This window comes from Pristiophorus japonicus, chromosome 1 (genome assembly GCF_044704955.1).
Source record: "Pristiophorus japonicus isolate sPriJap1 chromosome 1, sPriJap1.hap1, whole genome shotgun sequence".
Classification (NCBI taxonomy): domain Eukaryota; kingdom Metazoa; phylum Chordata; class Chondrichthyes; family Pristiophoridae; genus Pristiophorus; species Pristiophorus japonicus.
The window spans coordinates 204,426,278-204,446,476 of NC_091977.1; the positions used below are offsets into that span (position 1 = coordinate 204,426,278).

Genomic DNA, 20,199 nt, shown 5'->3' on the forward strand with positions numbered 1-20,199 from the left:
AAAGACCACAGAGCGGCCAGAATCCGGGGACAACTTTTTAGAGCTGTTTTTATCATAGGAAGTCAGCGCATTTCACGTGAGTGCGCTGAAAAAACGGGTGGGCCAAATTTGGGCCCAAAAGAACTAACTTAAATTTTCAGAATGGTGGTCTGTATGAAGGACCACTTGAACAATATGGCTCGTATGTTATTTCGAACAGTGTCCCGTTGCTTATCCTGCGGTTTAATGTGGAAATTAAATTTTTTTTTTAAAAGGTTTATTCAGAGTATTTTGTTAGCTTAATAGAAACTGCATAATCTCATTTTCTGCCCTTCCTTCATTGCAGATCATTACAGTTTAACTAAATGTGTGGATGTAGTATCTGTGCCTTTGACTGAGACCATAGCAGATGATGAAAATGACAAATTAGCTGCGTTTGAAACACACAAACCACGAACCAGCCTGTTCAATGGGAAGGCCAAGGAAGCAACCGTTAATTCATCTCGGACTCTTTCAAGACTTCCTCAAAGAATTAATTCAAAAGGGTATGAAAGCTAGTAGGGCACAAGTAAAATCAATATATGTTTTCTTTTTTGGTTTCTTCCAGTTTCCTCTCTCAAAGGTGAGCTAACTGTTATTGATGCATGGCTCTACAAGTGCTGGCAACCTTCTGCTATCTCTGACAATGAGTTCTGGCATGCAGAGCGAGCTCAGGCCAGTAAGATTCCAGCCAGTAGGTCGACTCAGCTTAAACGTAACCATTCCCCACGCACCATTTTCACTCGGTGACGAGGGTCAAAATAGAGGCCATCGTTTTGAAAACAACAACTTGCATTTATGTTAACTTCTTTGATGTAGCAAAAAATTCCAAGGCGCTTCAGAGGAGTGTAATCAGACAAAAATTGATGCTGAGCTAAAGAAGTAGACATTAGGACAGGTGAGCAAACGATTGGTCAAAAAGGTAGGTTTGAAGCAACTTCTTAAAGGAGGAGGGTGATCGAGAGAGGTGAAAGGACTTCCAGAGCTTGGGGCCCCATCGGAAGAAGACACAACCATCAATGGTGAGGTGAAGGAAGTGGGGATACACAAGAGGCCAGAGTTAGAAGAACACAGAGTTCTCTGAGAGTTGTAGGGCTGAAGGAGGTTAGTGAGATGGCAAGGGGTTAGAGGGATTTGACCACGATAAGAATTTAAAAATTGAGGCGTTGGTGGACAGGGAGCCAATGTAGGTCAGCGAGCACAAATCCACTTAATAGAGCAGTCTAGTTCACACAGCAATTAATTGGAATTAAGGGCAGTAAAGTAGCTCTGGAACACTTCCTGAGCACAGTAAAATGTATGGTGAGAACACACTGGTCCACTAGATCAATAATAGAGGAGGAACTTCTCTGCTTCCTTTGTCAGGATGCATTCCTACTACTATGAAACTGACTGAGTCACAAGCTTACTCTCTCACTCAGCATAGACAAATTGCTGCAGACACTCTTGTCTCCGTTCACCCTCACTGTAGACTTCCTACAACTATAGATCAGTCAGCTTGTCTAGGGTACTATAGATCAGTCAGCTTAACATCAGTTGTATGAAAAATAATGGAATCCCTACTAAAGGGGAATATAGGAAAGCATCTAGAAACAAAATTTATAATAATCAGCATGGATTTCAAAAAGGAAGTCTTGCTTCACCAACATCATTGAATTATTTGAAGAGGTAACCGAGAGTAGATAGGGGTAATACAGTAGAGGTAATATATCTAGATTTCAAAAAACCTTTGATAAGGTATCCCATAACTGTCTAATGAATAAGATCAGAGCATGTGGAGTCGGGGGACAAGTAGCAGAATGGATAGCTTGCTGGCTTGAAGACTGAAAGCAAAGATTAGGCATGAAGGGTAGCTTTCAGAGTGGCAGAAGGTGGAAAGCAGGGTCCCACAAGGATCAGTGATGGGACCCCTGCTGTTCACAATTTATATTAACGAGTTAGATTTTGGAATCAAAAATACAATTTATAAATTTGCAGAGTTCAGCAAATTGGGAGGGATAGTCAAGAATAAGGAGGACTGCAGCAAATTACAAGAAGACTTTAATAAACTTGCAGAATGGGCATATAATTGGTAAATGAATTTCAACATAAAGTTTGAGGTATTACATTTTGATAGGAAAAATAAGGTGGCCACATATATTAGAAAATAAGAATCTAAATGGGGTAAAAGAATAGACCTTCTGATTCTAAAATGCATACTTGTTTGAAAAACGAAAGTCTATTTTTAGACTAACTCAAAAAACAAATTTATATACTCATGATTTTGCCTCGGCTTGTCAAGGGCATCCAAATATAGTAATGGATGCAGTTGTGGTGTAGTACGTGGTTTTCTCTTGTAGTCAGGCCTGTCATTCCAGACGCAATCTGTAAACCTGCATTCAGGTAGAAAATGGTTAGATCGCAGAGCAGTGATGAATGGTGAGCAATGCCAGGGGTGATCAGCTATACACTGAACTTTTCTGCAATGATGGCACCATTTTTGTTTGGCTAGCTGACACTATCTTTCAAACGTAGGGTCCTGAAGCAGAAAGGTTTGAAAACCTTTCTATTATCATTTGGCCTTGGGGAGGAATCAAAAGGTTTAAATTTAGGAGATCCTCTAACAGTATTTGTAAAAACCTTGAAAATCTAAGTATTGGGGAATATTTTATAAACCTTTTATAAATCACTGGTTCATCCTTGGCTAGAATTTTGTGTCCAATTGTGGGTACAACACTTTGGGAAGAATGTCAAGGCCTTGGAGAAGGCACAGATAAGATTTACGCGAATGGTATCAGGATGAAAGTGGAGAGACTAGAGAAGTTGGGATTGTTCTCCTTGGAGCAGTGAAGGTTAAGAGGAGATTTGATAGAGGTGTTTAAAATCTTGAAGGGTTTTGATAGAGTAAATAAAGAGAAACTGTTTTCAGTGGCAAAAGGGTTGGTAACCAGAGGACACAGTTAGGAAAAATTGGCAAAAGTATCAGTGGGGAGATGAGAATTTTTTTTACTCCATGAATTGTTATGATCTGGAATGTACTACCTGACAGGGGGATGGAGGCAGATTCACAAGTAACTTTCAAAAAGGAATTGGATATATACTTGAAAAGCATAAATCATTTGCAGGACTATAGGGAAAGGGCATGGGAATGGAACTAATTGGATAATTCTTTCAAAGCCGACATTAGAACGATGGGCTGAATGGCCTCTTTCTGTGCTGTATGGTTCTATGAAATTTAACACATTGACCATTGCAGTTGGCACTGTTGTACACTTGTATACTTGGTAATCACCAACTGATGGCAAAAATAACACCGGGCTTCTCTTCACTACTAACCATCTTCTCTAAAACTACCAATTCAAGAATTGTTTTTCCTTTTAAAGGTTACTCATTTAAAAACTCTCCTTACCTCTTAAATGCTAGATTTTTCTTGTATTGTCACTGCTAACAACAACTACTAAGTTCTCATTAACTGTATTGCAGACCAAGTTTGAATGCAAGTGAAACACCGGCAGTTATGAACAGCATATGTGTGGATAATAAACAAAATGGGTATCCAACTGAGAATGTTGTCCCGTCCACCTCTGGACTTGAAAAACAGAAGAAAGAACAAGCATCTCTGTTTACTAAGTCGTCATTTTACAGATTTGGGATAAAGTAAGTCTTGATACCTTCTTTATCGGAATGCTATGACTATAATTTCTCAATAGGGGTTACTTTTATTTTTTTAATCATTTTAAAATGATTTAAGGTCTGATCTAGTAAGGATTAGTCACAACAATAGTTTCCCAAGCATAGAACCAAATGTTTACAACACAGAAGGAAGCCATTTGGCTCACTGTGCCTGTGCTGGCTCTTTGCTAGAGCTGTATGTTTGAGTTTTGAAGTCCATAATTATTTTTCACTAGATGTGCCGTGGAACTTTTTCTGCATTAGAGACTGTGGCACTGTAATCTCTCTCAATTAGCATGATTATGGAAAAGTCGCAAAGGAAATATTGTGGCGAGGAAACTTAACAAGAATCTTCAGTTAAGGCTCACAAAAATAATTTCAAGATAGTTGTAACAAGCTCCTTCTGTTAAAAGTGGTCAAAACTTTGACACTTCAGTTTTGCAGTTAGACCTAAATCACAAAGATGTCATTTAACATTCCCTGGAGAATTACATTGCTAGAATTTGGGGGAAGGAAGAAGAAAACTAAAGACTTTAAAAAAAACAAACCCACATATCTTATTTTTTTAGCAATTCCTCCACCACATATAAATGCAAATTTTCTGTAATTCATGGGACGCAGTTCAAGAAATGTTATGCCCTAGTTGATCACATGTTGCAGTATTGCAGCCGTAATCTGAGGCAAGTCCTTGTGTCTTTCTGTCAAGACAGCAAGACTTTGTCTCCCACATCAGAGAAAGTTCTATTCATGTTTAACTATGTTGGTTTCACTAATTTGTTTTAAATTCTAATGGCTGAACCTCTCTACAGTCAAAAGCAGTTGTCTGCTACTGAAATAGTTAAGCAAATCTATTCAACACTGCACTGAGTATAGTACCAACCTGCTGATGGTAATGCTCCTCTACTGGTGGACACAAAACACCAATATATTGAGCAACCTCCAACTCTTGCAACGTTTATATTGGTGACTGTCTCCTTATAGAATGGTGAGCTCATTTTGAGGCACAAAAATAGACTTGAGCTCAAGAGTGGATTAACTGACCCTGAAACATTTCAGGGAGCAATTTCATAGGACTATGATGAAGGAATAGGCTAAATACACGACCAGGCTTTATCAGATGAAACACCATTAGACAGCGAGAGCTGTTACATAGAAACATAGAAAATAGGAGTAGTAGTAGGCCATTCAGCCCTCTGAACTTGCACCACCATTCAATTTGATCATGGCTGTTCCTCTATCTTGATATCATTTTCCTGCTTTCTCCCCATACCCCTTGATGCCTTTTTTGTCGAGAAATCTATCTATCTCCTTCTTAAATATATTTAGTGACTTGACCTCCACAGCCTTCTGCGGTAGAGAATTCCACAGGTTCACCACCCTCCGAGTGAAGAAATTTCTCCTCATCTCAGACCTAAATTTCCTATTCCGTATCATGAGACTGTGACCCCTTGTTCCAGACTTCCCAGCCAGGGGAAACATCCTCCCTGCATCCAGTCTGTCCAGCCCCTTCAGAATTTTATACGTTTCAATGAGATCCCCTCTCATTCTTCTAAACGCTAGTCAATAAAGGCCCATTTCTCCTCATACGACAGACCTGTCATCCCAGGAATCAATCTGGTGAACCTTCATTGCACTCCCTCTATGGCAAGTATATCCTTTCTTGGGTAAGGAGACCAAAATTGCGCACACTACTCCAGGCGTGGTCTCACCTAAGGCCCTGTATAACTGTAGTAAGACATCCTTACTCCTGTACTAAAATCCTCTTGCAATGAAGGCCAACATACCATTTGCCTTCTGAACTGCTTGCTGCATCTGCATGTTTGTTTTTAATGACTGGTGTACAAGGACACCCGGGTCCCTTTTGTACATCGACATTTCCCAAGCTATCACCATTTAAATAATACCTTTGTCTTTATGTTTTTCCTACCAAAGTGGATAACTTCACATTTATCCATGTTATACTGCATCTGCCATGTGTTTGCCCACTCACTCAACCTATCTAAATCGCCTTGCAGCGTCTTTGCATCCTCCTCACAACTCTCAATCTCACCTAGTTTTGTGTCGTCAGCAAACTTGGAAAAACTACATTTGGTACTTGGAAATATTACATTTGGTATATATTTATATTGTGAATAGCTTGGGGCCCAAGGACTGATCCCTGTGGTACCCCACCAGTCACTGCCCGCCACCCTGAAAAAGACTTTATTCCTACTCTCCGTTTCCTGTCAGTTAACCAATTTTCAATCCACGCCAGTATATTACCCCCAATCCTATATGTTTTAATTTTGCACACTAACTTCTTGTGTGGGACTTTATCAAAGGCCTTCTGAAAATCCAAATACACTACATCCACTGTCTCTCCCTTATCTATTCAATCAGTTACATCCTCAAAATACTCCAGTAGGTTTGTCAAACATGATTTTCCTTTCATAAATTCATGTTGACTTTGTCTAATCCCGTTGATAATATCTAAGTGTGCCGTTATCACATCCTTTATAATAGACTTTCGCATTTTCCCTACTACTGATAGGCTAACTGATCTGTAGTTCCCTGCTTTCTCTCCCTCCTTTTTTAAATAGTGGGGTTATATTTGCCACCCTCCAATCTGCAGGAACTGTTCCATAATCTATAGAATTTTGGAAAATGACAACCAATGCATTTGCTATTTCCATGGCTACCTCATTTAGTACTTTGGGATGCAGATCATCAGGCCCTGGGGATTTATCGGCCCTCTGTCACATTATTAGTAAGAAAATAGTGTTGGAGAAAATAATCATTTCCTTTAATTCCTCTTGCTCATTAGACACTTGGTTCCCCAGCATTTCTGGGATGTTATTTGTGTCCTCTTCCGTGAAGACAGAACCAAAGTATTTATTTAATTGTTCTGCCATTTCCTTGTTACCTATTATAATTTCTCCCGTTTCTGACTGTAAAGGACCTACATTTGTCTTCACTAATCTTTTTCTTTTTACATACCTGTAGAAACTTTTGCAGTCGGTTTTTATGTTCCTTGCAAGTTTACTCTCGTATTCTATTTTTTCCCTCTTAATCAATCTCTTGGTCCATTTTTGCTGAATTTTAAACTGTTCCCAATCCTCAGGCTTGCTACTTTCTCTGGCGACTTTGTATGACTCCTCTTTGGGTCTAATACTTCCTTAATTTCTTTCGTTAGCCATGGTTGGACCACTTTTCCTTTTGTATTTTTGCACCAGAAACTGTTGCAATTCATACATTTGTTCCTTAAATGGTAGCCTTTGCCTGTCCACCGTCATGCTTTTTAATGAATCTTCCCAATCTATCATAGTCACTTAATTCCTCATACCTTTGTAGTTTCCTTTGTTTAGATTTAGGATCCTAGTTTCGGATTGGACTACTTCACTTTCCATCTTAACAAAGAATTCAATCATGTTATGGTCACTCTTCCCTAAAGGACCCCGCACAACAAGACTATTAATTAACCCCTTCTCATTGCACAATACCCAATCTAGGATAGCCTGTTCCCTAGTTGGCTCTCCTCAACGTACTGGTCTAAAAAACCATCTCGTATACACTCCAGGAATTCATCCGTTACAATATTATTACTAATTTGATTTGGCCAGTCTATATATAGATTAAAGTCACCTACGATTACTGTCGTACCCTTGTTACATGCATCTCTAATTTCCTGTTTAATGCCGACCTCTACATTACCACTACTGTTTGGAGGCCAAAAGACAACTCCCACCAATGTTTTCTGCCCTTTGTTGCTCCTTTGCTCCACCCAGACTGATTCTACATCTTGATTTACTGAGCCGATATCCTTTCTCACTATTGCTCTGATTTCATCCTTTACTAACCATGCCACACCACCCCTTTTTCATTTTTGCCTGTCCTTCCTAAATATAGAATATCCTTAGATATTCAGTTCCCAACTCTGGTCATCCTGCAACCATGTCTCCATAATTGCAACTATATCATATCTGTTTACATCTATTTGCACTGTTAATTCATGTACCTTATTACAGATGCTTCGTGCATTCAGATACAGTGCTTTTAGATTTGTCTTTTTAACATTATTAGACATCTTAACATTATTTTGTACTGTAGCCCTATTTGTCTTGGGTCCAGGTAAGAAAAAATAGCGCTATTTGTTAGTGCACTATTTTGTTTGTATGCTCTGTCCCTTCCTGACATAATCTGGTTACCTTACCACAATCACTTTTCTGCATTGTTTCCTTTTCTTTTCTCTTTAACATTCTAGATTTCTCGCCTCTGGGACACCCCCGCCTCCCCTTATTTAATTTAAAGCCCTGTCTACCTCACTAGTTATTCAATTCTCTAGAACTCTGGTCCCAGCATAGTTCAGGTATAGTCCGTCCAACAGAACAGCTCTCTCTTTCCTGAGTATTGGTGCCAGTGCCCCATGAATCAAAACCCACTTCTCCCACACCAACCTCTGAGCCATGCATTCATCTCCCTGATTCTATTGAATTTGGGTCTGCCGTACATATCTTCTCGAACTGATCTATGCCGCCGTTTATGCTCCATATGAGCCTCCTCCCACACCTCTTCATCTAACTTTATCAGCATATCCTTCTATTCCTTTCTCATGTGCTTATCTAGCTTCTCCTTAAATGCACATGTGCTATTTATCTGAACTACTCCTTGTGGTAGCAAATTCCACATTCTTACCACTCTTTGGATAAAGAAGTTTCTCAATTCCCTGTTGGATTTATTGGTGACTATCTTATATTTATGGCCTGTAGTTTTGGTCTCCTGCCAACCCCACCACAACCCCACAAGTGGAAATATCTTCTCTAAATGTACCCTAACAAATGCTTTTTCCAGTGCTTCTATATCCTTTTTGTAATATGGAGACCTGAATTGTTCACGGTACTCCATGTGGTCTAACCAAGCATCTATATAAGTTTAACATAACTTTTCCTTAAAATTCTATTCCTCTAGAAATGAATCCCAATGCTTTATTTGCACTTTTTATGGCTTTGTTAACCTGTGTTGCTACTTTAATGATTTGTGAATCTGCACCCCTATATCCCTTTGCGCTCCTACCCCATTTAGATTCTTATTTTCCAAGGAATAGGTGGCCTCTTTATTCCTCTACCAAAACGCACCACCTCACAATTATCTATATTGGAATTAATTTGCCACTTACATTCCAATTCTGCTAGTTTGTTAATGTCTTGTACAGGGTGAGCTTCCCTTATCCGGAACCACTCCTCGTTCGGAACCATTCCCGGCTGCCGGGTGGTGCATACGCACAACGCGGCCAATGAAAAATATCAATGAAAAATAAATTTACATAGCAATGAGAAACAAATTTACCCAACTTCGGAGCCGACACCTTGGGAGCTCGCCGGCACCTCTGAGCCTGACGACACTTCGGTTTGCATACCATTGAAAACACGTGACCTCCCCTTATCCGGAAATATCCCTCATTCGGAACAGGCCAGGTCCTGAGGGTTCCGGATAAGGGAGGTTCAACCTGTATATTGAAATCTTCCTCAATATTGACTATACCTCCAATTTGGGGTCAACTGTAAATTTTCATATTGTACTTCCAATTCCCGAGTCTAAATAACTTATGTAACTGGTGAACAACAATGGTCTGAACGCCAATCACCTTCCACCAGTCTGAGTAACGACCTTTAACCCCTATTCTGTTTACTATTCTGCAGCCAACTTGCTATCCATTTTGCTATTTGTCCCCTTACTCCAAATGCTCTGACCATAGTCATGATTCCACTTTGCGGTATCTTTATCAAAGGCTGTTTGAAAATCCAAATATAGTCTATCTTCTGAATTACCCATGTCTACTCTTTCTGTTACTTCAAAGAATTCAGTCAGTTTGGTCAAGCATTACCTTCCCTTTTGAAATGTACTGAACATAAGAACATAAGAAATAGGAGCAGGAGTGGGCCATTTGGCCCCTCGAGCCTGTTCCGCCATTCAATAAGATCATGGCTGATCTGATCCTGGCCTCAACTCCACTTCGCCGACTGCTCCCCATAACCCTTGACTCCCATATCATTCAAAAATCTGTCTATTTCTACCTTAAATATATTCAATGACCCAGCCTCCACAGCTCCCTGGGGCAGAGAATTCCAAAGATTCACGACCCTCTGAGAGAAGAAATTCTTCCTCATATCTGTCTTAAATGGGCAACTCCTTATTCTGAAACTGTGCTCCCGAATTCTAGATTCCCCCATGAGGGGAAACATCCTCTCTGCATCTACGCTGTCAAGCCCCAGGCCCAACCTGCTCAACTTTTCTTCATATGTCAACCCCTTTTTCTCAGGAATCAACCTCGTGAACCTTCTCTGAATTGCCTCCAATGCAAGTATATCCTTCCTTAAATAAGGAGACGAAAACTGTACGCAGTACTCCAGGTGTGGTCTTACCAACAGTTGGAGCAGGACTTCTCTGTTTTTATACTCCATCTCCCTTGCAATGAAGGCCAACATTCCATTTGCCATCCTGATTACTTGCTGCACCTGCATGTTAACTTTTTGTGTTTCATGTACAAGAACCCCCAGATCCCTCTGTACGGCAGCATTTTGTAATCTCTCCCCATTGAAATAGTAATTTGCTTTTTTATTTTTCCTACCAAAGTGGATAACCTCACATTTTCCCACATTATACTCCATCTGCCAAATTTTTGTCCACTCACTCAGCCTATCTATATCCTTTTGTAGATTCTTTGCAGCCTCCTCACAACTTGCTTTCCCACCTATCTTTGTATCAGCAGCAAATTTGACGACGTTACACTTGGTCCCTTCATACAAGTCATTAATATAAATTGTAAATAGTTGAGGCCCAGCACAGATCCCTGTAGTATCCCACTAGTTACAGTTTGCTAACCTGAAAAAGGCCCCATTTCTCCTGACTCTGTTTTGTTAGTTAGCCAATCCTCTATCCACACTAATATATTACCCCCAATCCTGTGAGCTCTTATCTTGTGCAGTAACCTTTTTTGGACCCCAGCTCTTTACAATATACATTAACGATTTAGATGAAGGAATTGAGTGTAATATCTCCAAATTTGCGGATGACACTAAACTGGGTGGCGGTGTGAGCTGAGAGGGAGGACGCTAAGAGGCTGTAGGGTGACTTGGACAGGTTACGTGAGTGGGCAAATGCATGGCAGATGCAGTATAATGTGGATAAATGTGAGGTTATCCATTTTGGGGGCAAAAACAGGAAGGCAGATTATTACCTGAATGGCGGCAGATTAGGAAAATGGGAGGTGCAACGAGACCTGGGTGTCATGGTTCATCAGTCACTGAAAGTGGGCATGCAGGTACAGCAGGCAGTAAAAAAGGCAAATGGTATGTTGGCCTTCATAGCTAGGGGATTTGAGTATAGGAGCAGGGAGGTCTTACTGCAGTTGTACAGGGCCTTAGTGAGGCCTCACCTGGAATATTGTGTTCAGTTTTGGTCTCCTAATCTGAGAAATGATGTTCTTGCTATTGAGGGAGTGCAGCGAAGGTTCACCAGACTGATTCCAGGGATGGCTGGACTGACATATGTGGAGAGACTGGATCAACTGGGCCTTTATTCACTGGAGTTTACAAGGAGGAGAGAGGATCTCATCGAAACATATAAAATTCTGATGGGACTGGACTGGATAGATGCGGGAAGAATGTTCCTGATGTTGGGGAAGTCCAGAACCAGGGGACATAGTCTTAGGATAAGGGGTAGGCCATTTAGTGCTGAGATGAGGAGAAACTTCTTCACTCAGAGGGCCCAAGTTTCGGGCCGCGCCTAGAACGGCGCAGCCCCGACCTGGACGCCCATTTTTCGCGCCCTAAAAAATACTTGCAGATTCTCTGGCTCCCTGCAGGTCCTTTGGAGCTCGGCACGGCGCAGCACGAGCTGTGGGGGGGCGGAGCCAGTTCCCTGCGCTGAAATCAGTGCCGGGACCTCTGCACAGGTGCGCTACAGTGAGCGCGCATGTGCAGTAGCTCCAGGCGCCTGAAACTGTGTGGGAGGGGCCCGAATGGGCTCACTGGGGCTGCGAGGATCAGGCTGCACCTCCCTCATCCAGCTCCTGCTCTGGCTCCAGTTTCCTCCCCTGTTCAGCTGGCTCTTTCACCCCCCCCAGCTCCCGCTCTGATGACCCCCCCAGCTCCTGCTCCGACTCCGACGACCACCACCCCCAAGCTCCGGCCCCCGGCCACCTACCTTTAACTCCGGTCCGTTCCGCTCCCTCTTCCTTCGGCGGGGCCCGCCCGGCATCTTGCTGGGGGCGGGCCCTGCCCGAAGTCTTGGGCCCGGCTTCTTCACGTCCGCCGGGCCTGTTCAGCCTCCTCCCTCTCCTCTTCCCCTCCCTCCCTCTCGCCCTCCCCCTCTCCCTTTCCCCTTCCCTCCATCCCTCCCTCTCCTCTCTTTCCCCCCCCTCCCTCCCTCCCCCCTCTCCCCTCTTCCCTCCCCCCCCTCTCTTCCCTCCCCCCTCCCCCTCCTCTCCTCTCTTCCCTCCCCCTTCCTCTCCTCTCTTCCCTCCCCCTCCCTCTCCTCTCTTCCCTCCCCCTCCCTCTCCTCTCTTCCCTCCCCCTCCCTCTCCTCTCCCCTTCGCTCTCCTCTCTCCCTCCCTCCCCTCTCCCCCTCCCTCCCATCTCCCCCTCCCTCCCCACCCCTCCTCCTCTTCCTCCCCCCTTCCCTCGCTGTCAGAAACACATGGACACTGACAGAGAGAGAGAGAGAGAGAGAGAGAGAGAGAGAGACACTGGGGGGGGGGGGGGCACGTCCCAGCATGCTGTTGGAGGGCTCCTGGTGCTGCAGTCGGTGAGTAGAACATTTTTTATTTATTGATTTTTAAATTTTTTTAATTTTTATTAATTTTTTTGATTGATTTATTAGTTGATTTATTGATGTATTTATTATTGATGATGGCTCATTATTTGTAAAACTGAAGTGTTTAATGTTTGTAAACTTCCCTTTCCTCCCCCCACCCCACCCCCCTCGCTCCCCCAGTTCCCTACGCCTGATTTGTAACCTACGCCTGATTTTCTAAGTGTAGGCAAGGTTTTTCTGAGTGTACAAAAATCTACACTTACTCCATTCTAAGTTAGTTTGGAGTATGTTTTCACTGCCTAAACTTTCAAAACGGGCGTAAGTGGCCGGACACGCCCCCTTTTGAAAGAAAATCTGTTCCAAACTGAAACTGTTCTAACTGACTAGAACTGGAGCAAACTAAATGCCGAGAATTGCAATTTCTAAGATACTCCATTCTAAACCAGCTGCTCCAAAAAAACAGGAGCAACTCATGCTGAAACTTGGCCCCAGAGAGTTGTTAACCTGTGGAATTACCTGCCGCAGAGAGTTGTTGATGCCAGTTCATTGCATATATTTAAGAGGGAGTTAGATATGGCCCTTGCGGCTAAGGGGATCAAGGGGTATGGAGAAAAAGCAGGAAAGGGGTACTGTAGGAATGATCAGCCATGATCTTATTGAATGGCGGTGCAGGCTCGAAGGGCCGAATGGCCGACTCCTGCACCTATTTTCTATGTGGCACCTTATCAAATGCTTTTATGCAAATCCAAATACACGCCATCTTCTGGTTCCCCTTTATCCACCCTGCTCGTTACATCCTCAAAGATCTCCAGCAAATTTGTCAAGCTTGATTTCCCTTTCATAAAACTATGCTGACTCTGATTGACTGCATTTTGATTTTCTAAATGTCCTGCTACTACTTCCTTAATGATGGACACCAGCATTTTCCCAACTGGTCTATAGTTTCCTGCTTTCTGTCTCCCTCATTTCTTAAATGGGGTGTTACATTTGCAGTTTTCCAATCTGCTGGGACCTCTCCAAAATCCAGGCAATTTTGGTATATTATAACCAATGCATCCACAGTCTCTGCAGCCACTTTTTTTTACAACCCTAGGATGCAGGCCATCAGGTCCAGGAGACTTAAATAAGAACATAAGAAATAGGAACAGGAGTAGGCCATACGGCCCCTCGAGCCTGCTCCGCCATTCAGTAAGATCATGGCTGATCTGATCATGGACTTAGCTCCACTTCCCTGCCCGCTCCCCATAACCCCTTAATCCCTTATCATTTAAGAAACTGTCTATTTCTGTCTTAAATTTATTCAATGTCCCAGCTTTCCACAGCTCTCTGAGGCAGTGAATTCCACAGATTTACAACCCTCGGAGAATAAATTTCTCCTTAACTCAGTTTTAAATGGGCGGCCCCTTATTCTAAGATGATGCCCTCTAGTTCTAGTCTCCCCTATCAGTGGAAACATCCTCTCTGCATCCACCTTGTCAAGCCCCCTCATAATCTTATACGTTTCGATAAGATCACCTCTCATTCTTCTGAATTCAAATGAGTAGAGGCCCAACCTACCAAACCTACTCAACCTTTCCTCATAAGTCAACCCCCTCATCTCCGGAATCAACCTAGTGAAGCTTCTCTGAACTGCCTCCAAAGCAAGTATATCATTTCATAAATATGGAAACCAAAACTGCACACAGTATTCCAGATGTGGCCTCACCAATACCCTGTATAGCTGGAGAAAGACTTCCCTGCTTTTATACTCCATCCCCTTTGCAATAAAGGCCAAGATTCCATTGGCCTTCCTGATCACTTGCTGTAACTGCATACTATCCTTTTGTGTTTCATGCACAAGCAACCCCAGGTCCTGCTGTACTGCAGCACTTTGCAATCGTTCTCCATTTAAATAATAACTTGCTCTTGGATTTTTTTCTGCTAAAGTGCATGACCTCACACTTTCCAACAATATACTCCATCTGCCAAATTGTTGCCCACTCACTGAACCTGTCTATGTCCTTTTGCAGATTTTTTGTGTCATCCTCTCACATTACTTTTCCTCCCATCTTTGTATCATCAGCAAACTTGGCTACGTTACATTCGGTCCCTTCTTCCAAGTCGCTAATACGGATTGTAAATAGTTGGGGTCCCAGCACTGATCTCTGCGGCACCCCACTAGTTACTGGTTGCCAACCAGAGAATGAACTATTTACCCCGACTCTGTTTTCTGTTAGTTAGCCAATCCTCTATCCATGCTAATATATTACCCCCAAGCCCATGAACTTTTATCTTGTGCAGTAACCTTTTATGTGGCACCTTGTCAAATGCCTTTTGGAAGTCCAAATACACCACATCCACTGGTTCCCCATTATCCACCCTGTTGGTTACATGGAAACATAGAAAAATAGGTGCAGGAGTAGGCCATTCGGCCCTTCGAGCCTACACTGCCATTCAATAAGCTCATGGCTGATCATTCCTTCAGTACCCCTTTCTTGCTTTCTCTCCATACCCCTTGATCCCCTTAACCGTAAGAGCCATATCTAACTCCCTCTTGAATATATCCAGTGAACTGGCATCAACAACTCTCTGCGACAGGGAATTCCACAGGTTAACAACTCTGAGTGAAGAGGTTTCTCCTCATCTCAGTCCTAAATGGCCTACCCCTTATCCTAAGACAATGTACTCTGGTTCTGGACTTCCCCAACATCGGGAACATTCTTCCCGCATCTAACCTGTCCAGTCCTGTCAGAATCTTATATGTTTCTATGAGATCCTCTCTCATCCTTCTAAACTCCAGTGAATAAAGGCCCAGTTGATCCAGTCTCTCCTCATATGACAGCCCAGCCATCCCTGGAATCAGTCTGGTGAACCTTCGCTGCACTCCCTCAATAGCAAGAACATCCTTCCTCAGACTAGGAGACCAAAACTGAACACAATATTCCAGGTGAGGCCTCACTAAGGCCCTGTACAACTGCAGTAAGACCTCCCTGCTTCTATATTCAAATCCCCTAGCTATGAAGGCCAACATACCATTTGCTTTCTTTACCACCCGCGTGCCCACTTTCAGTGACTGATGAACCATAACACCCAGGTCTCGTTGCATCTCCCCTTTTCCTAGTTTGCCACCATTCAGATAATCTGTCTTCGTGTTTTTGCCCCCACATTTATCCACATTATCCTGCATCTGCCATGTATTTGCCCACTCACCTAACCTGTCCAAGTCACCCTGCAGCCTCTTGGCGTCCTCCTCACAGCTCACACTGCCAGTTTAGTGTCATCTGCAAACTTGGAGATATTGCACTCTATTCCTTCATCCAAATCGTTAATGTATATTGTAAACAGCTGGGGTCCCAGCACTGAGCCCTGCGGCACTCCACTAGTCACTGCCTGCCATTCTGAAAAGGTCCCGTTTATCCCGACTCTCTGCTTCCTGTCTGCCAACCAGTTCTCTATCCACGTCAGTACATTACGCCCAATACCATGTGCTTGGATTTTGCACACCAATCTCTTGTGTGGGACCTTGTCAAAAGCCTTTTGAAAGTCCAAATACACCACATCCACTGGTTCTCCCTAGTTACATCCTCGAAAAATTCCAGAAGATTCGTCAAGCATGATTTCCCTTTCATAAATCTATGCTGACTTGGTCCGACCCTGTCACCACTTTCCAAATGCGCTGCTATTTCATCCTTCATGATCGATTCCAACATTTTCCCCACTACTGATGTCAGGCTAACCAGTCTATAATTACCCGTTTTCTCTCTCCCTCCTTTTTTAAAAACTGGTGTTATATTAGCTTCCCTCCAGTCCATGGGAACTGATCCAGAGTCGATAGACTGTTGGAAAATGATCACCAATGCATTCACTATTTCTAGGGCCACTTCCTTGAGCACTCTGGGATGCAGACTATCAGGCCCCGGAGATTTATCGGCCTTCAATCCCATCAATTTCCCTCACACAATTTCCTGCCGAAAAAGGATATCCTTCAGTTCCTCCTCCTCACTAGACCCACTGTCCCCAGTACCTTCAGAAGATTATTTGTATCTTCCTTCGTGAAGACAGAACCGAAGTATTGGTTCAATTGATCTGCCATTTCTTTGTTCCCCATTATAATTTTACCTGAATTCGACTGCAAGGGACATAAGTTTGTCTTTACTAATCTTTTTCTCTTCACATATTTATAGAAGCTTTTGCAGTCAGTTTTTATATTCCCTGCAAGCTTCCTCTCGTACTCTATTTTCCCCCTCTTAATTAGAAACATAGAAACATAGAAAATAGGTGCAGGAGCAGGCCATTCAGCCCTTCTAGCCTGCACCGCCATTCAATGAGTTCATGGCTGAACATGAAACTTCAGTACCCCCTTCCTGCTTTCTCGCCATAACCCTTGATCCCCCGAGTAGTAAGGACTTCATCTAACTCCCTTTTGAATATATTTAGTGAATTGGCCTCAACTACTTTCTGTGGTAGAGAATTCCACAGGTTCACCACTCTCTGGGTGAAGAAGTTTCTCCTCATCTCGGTCCTAAATGGCTTACCCCTTATCCTCAGACTGTGACCCCTGGTTCTGGACTTCCCCAACATTGGGAACATTCTTTCTGCATCTAACCTGTCTAAACCCGTCAGAATTTTAAACGTTTCTATGAGGTCCCCTCTCATTCTTCTGAACTCCAGTGAATACAAGCCCAATTGATCCAATCTTTCTTGATAGGTCAGTCCCGCCATCCCGGGAATCAGTCTGGTGAACCTTCGCTGCACTCCCTCAATAGCAAGAATGTCCTTCCTCAAGTTAGGAGACCAAAACTGTACACAATACTCCAGGTGTGGCCTCACCAAGGCCCTGTACAACTGTAGCAACACCTCCCTGCCCCTGTATTCAAATCCCCTCGCTATGAAGGCCAACATGCCATTTGCTTTCTTAACCGCCTGCTGTACCTGCATGCCAACCTTCAATGACTGATGTACCATGACACCCAGGTCTCGTTGCACCTTCCCTTTTCCTAATCTGTCACCATTCAGATAATAGTCTGTCTCTCTGTTTTTACCACCAAAGTGGATAACCTCACATTTATCCACATTATACTTCATCTGCCATGCATTTGCCCACTCACCTAACCTATCCAAGTCACTCTGCAGCCTAATAGCATCCTCCTCGCAGCTCACACTGCCACCCAACTTAGTATCATCCGCAAATTTGGAGATACTGCATTTAATCCCCTCGTCTAAATCATTAATGTACAATGTAAACAGCTGGGGCCCCAGCACAGAACCTTGCGGCACTCCACTAGTCACTGCCTGCCATTCTGAAAAGTACCCGTTTACTCCTACTCTTTGCTTCCTGTCTGACAACCAGTTCTCAATCCACGTCAGCACACTACCCCCAATCCCATGTGCTTTAACTTTGCACATTAATCTCTTGTGTGGGACCTTGTCGAAAGCCTTCTGAAAGTCCAAATATACCACATCAACTGGTTCTCCTTTGTCCACTTTACTGGAAACATCCTCAAAAAATTCCAGAAGATTTGTCAAGCATGATTTCCCTTTCACAAATCCATGCTGACTTGGACCTATCATGTCACCATTTTCCAGATGCACTGCTATGACATCCTTAATAATTGATTCCATCATTTTACCCACTACTGAGGTCAGGCTGACCGGTCTATAATTCCCTGTTTTCTCTCTCCCTCCTTTTTTAAAAAGTGGGGTTACATTGGCTACCCTCCACTCCATAGGAACTGATCCAGAGTCAATGGAATGTTGGAAAATGACTGTCAATGCATCCGCTATTTCCAAGGCCACCTCCTTAAGTACTCTAGGATGCAGGCCATCAGGCCCTGGGGATTTATCTGCCTTCAATCCCATCAATTTCCCCAACACAATTTCCCGACTAATAAAGATTTCCCTCAGTTCCTCTTCCTTACTAGACCCTCTGACCCCTTTTATATCCGGAAGGTTGTTTGTATCCTCCTTAGTGAATACCGAACCAAAGTACTTGTTCAATTGATCCGCCATTTCTTTGTTCCCCGTTATGACTTCCCCTGATTCTGACTGCAGGGGACCTACGTTTGTCTTCACCAACCTTTTTCTCTTTACATACCTATAGAAACTTTTGCAATCCGCCTTAATGTTCCCTGCAAGCTTCTTCTCGTACTCCATTTTCCCTGTCCTAATCAAACCCTTTGTCCTCCTCTGCTGAGTTCTAAATTTCTCCCAGTCCCCAGGTTCGCTGCTATTTCTGGCCAATTTGTATGCCACTTCCTTGGCTTTAATACTATCCCTGATTTCCCTAGATAGCCACGGTTGAGCCACCTTCCCCTTTTTATTTTTACGCCAGACAGGAATGTACAATTGTTGTACTTCATCCATGCGGTCTCTAAATGTCTGCCATTGCCCATCCACAGTCAACCCCCTAAGTATCATTCGCCAATCTATCCTAGCCAATTCTCGCCTCATACCTTCAAAGTTACCCTTCTTTAAGTTCTGGACCATGGTCTCTGAATTTACTGTTTCATTCTCCATCCTAATGCAGAATTCCACCATATTATGGTCACTCTTCCCCAAGGGGCCTCGCACAATGAGATTGCTAATTAATCCTCTCTCATTACACAACACCCAGTCTAAGATGGCCTCCCCCCTAGTTGGTTCCTCAACATATTGGTCTAGAAAACCATCCCTTATGCACTCCAGGAAATCCTCCTCCACCGTATTGCTTCCAGTTTGGCTAGCCCAATCTATGTGCATATTAAAGTCACCCATTATAACTGCTACACCTTTATTGCATGCACCCCTAATTTCCTGTTTGATGCCCTCCCCAACATCCCTATTACTGTTTGGAGGTCTGTACACAACTCCTACTAACGTTTTTTGCCCTTTGGTGTTCTGCAGCTCTACCCATATAGATTCCACATCATCCAAGCTAATGTCTTTCCTAACTATTGCATTAATCTCCTCTTTAACCAGCAATGCTACCCCACCTCCTTTTCCTTTTATTCTATCCTTCCTGAATGTTGAATACCCCTGAATGTTGAGTTCCCAGCCCTGATCATCCTGGAGCCACGTCTCCGTAATCCCAATCACATCATATTTGTTAACATCTATTTGCACAATTAATTCATCCACCTTATTGCGGATACTCCTTGCATTAAGACACAAAGCCTTCAGGCTTGTTTTATTAACACCCTTTGTCCTTTTAGAATTTTGCTGTACAGTGGCCCTTTTTGTTCTTTGCCTTGGGTTTCTCTGCCCTACACTTTTCCTCATCTCCTTTCTGTCTTTTGCTTTTGCCTCCTTTTTGTTTCCCTCTGTCTCCCTGCATTGGTTCCCATCCCCCTGCCATATTAGTTTAAATCCTCCCCAACAGCACTAGCAAACACTCCCCCGAGGACATTGGTTCCAGTCCTGCCCAGGTGCAGACCGTCCGGTTTGTACTGGTCCCACCTCCCCCAGAACCGGTCCCAATGCCCCAGGAATTTGAATCCCTCCCTGTTGCACCACTGCTCAAGCCACGTATTCATCTGCGCTATCCTGCGATTCCTACTCTGACTATCACGTGGCACTGGTAGCAATCCCGAGATTACTACTTTTGAGGTCCTACTTTTTAATTTAGCTCCTAGCTCCTTAAATTCGTTTCGTAGGACCTCATCCCTTTTTTTGCCTATGTCGTTGGTACCAATGTGCACCACGACAACTGGCTGTTCTCCCTCCCATTTCAGAATGTCCTGCACCCGCTCCGAGACCCTTAGTCGCCCTCTGTTGAATTCTAAA

General features: G+C 43.3%; 1 protein-coding gene across 3 annotated transcripts in view; it reads left to right on the forward strand.

Annotated features, from left to right (window-relative positions):
- LOC139268258 (centromere protein C-like) overlaps positions 1–20,199 on the forward strand; it is a 159,838-nt gene that overhangs the window by 77,579 nt on the left and 62,060 nt on the right. For all 3 annotated transcript variants that reach the window (XM_070886326.1, XM_070886314.1, XM_070886320.1), the window contains exons 9-10: positions 326–524; positions 3,481–3,654. In XM_070886326.1, the coding sequence (XP_070742427.1) occupies positions 326–524; positions 3,481–3,654 (373 nt within the window). The remainder of the gene's footprint in view (positions 1–325; positions 525–3,480; positions 3,655–20,199) is intronic.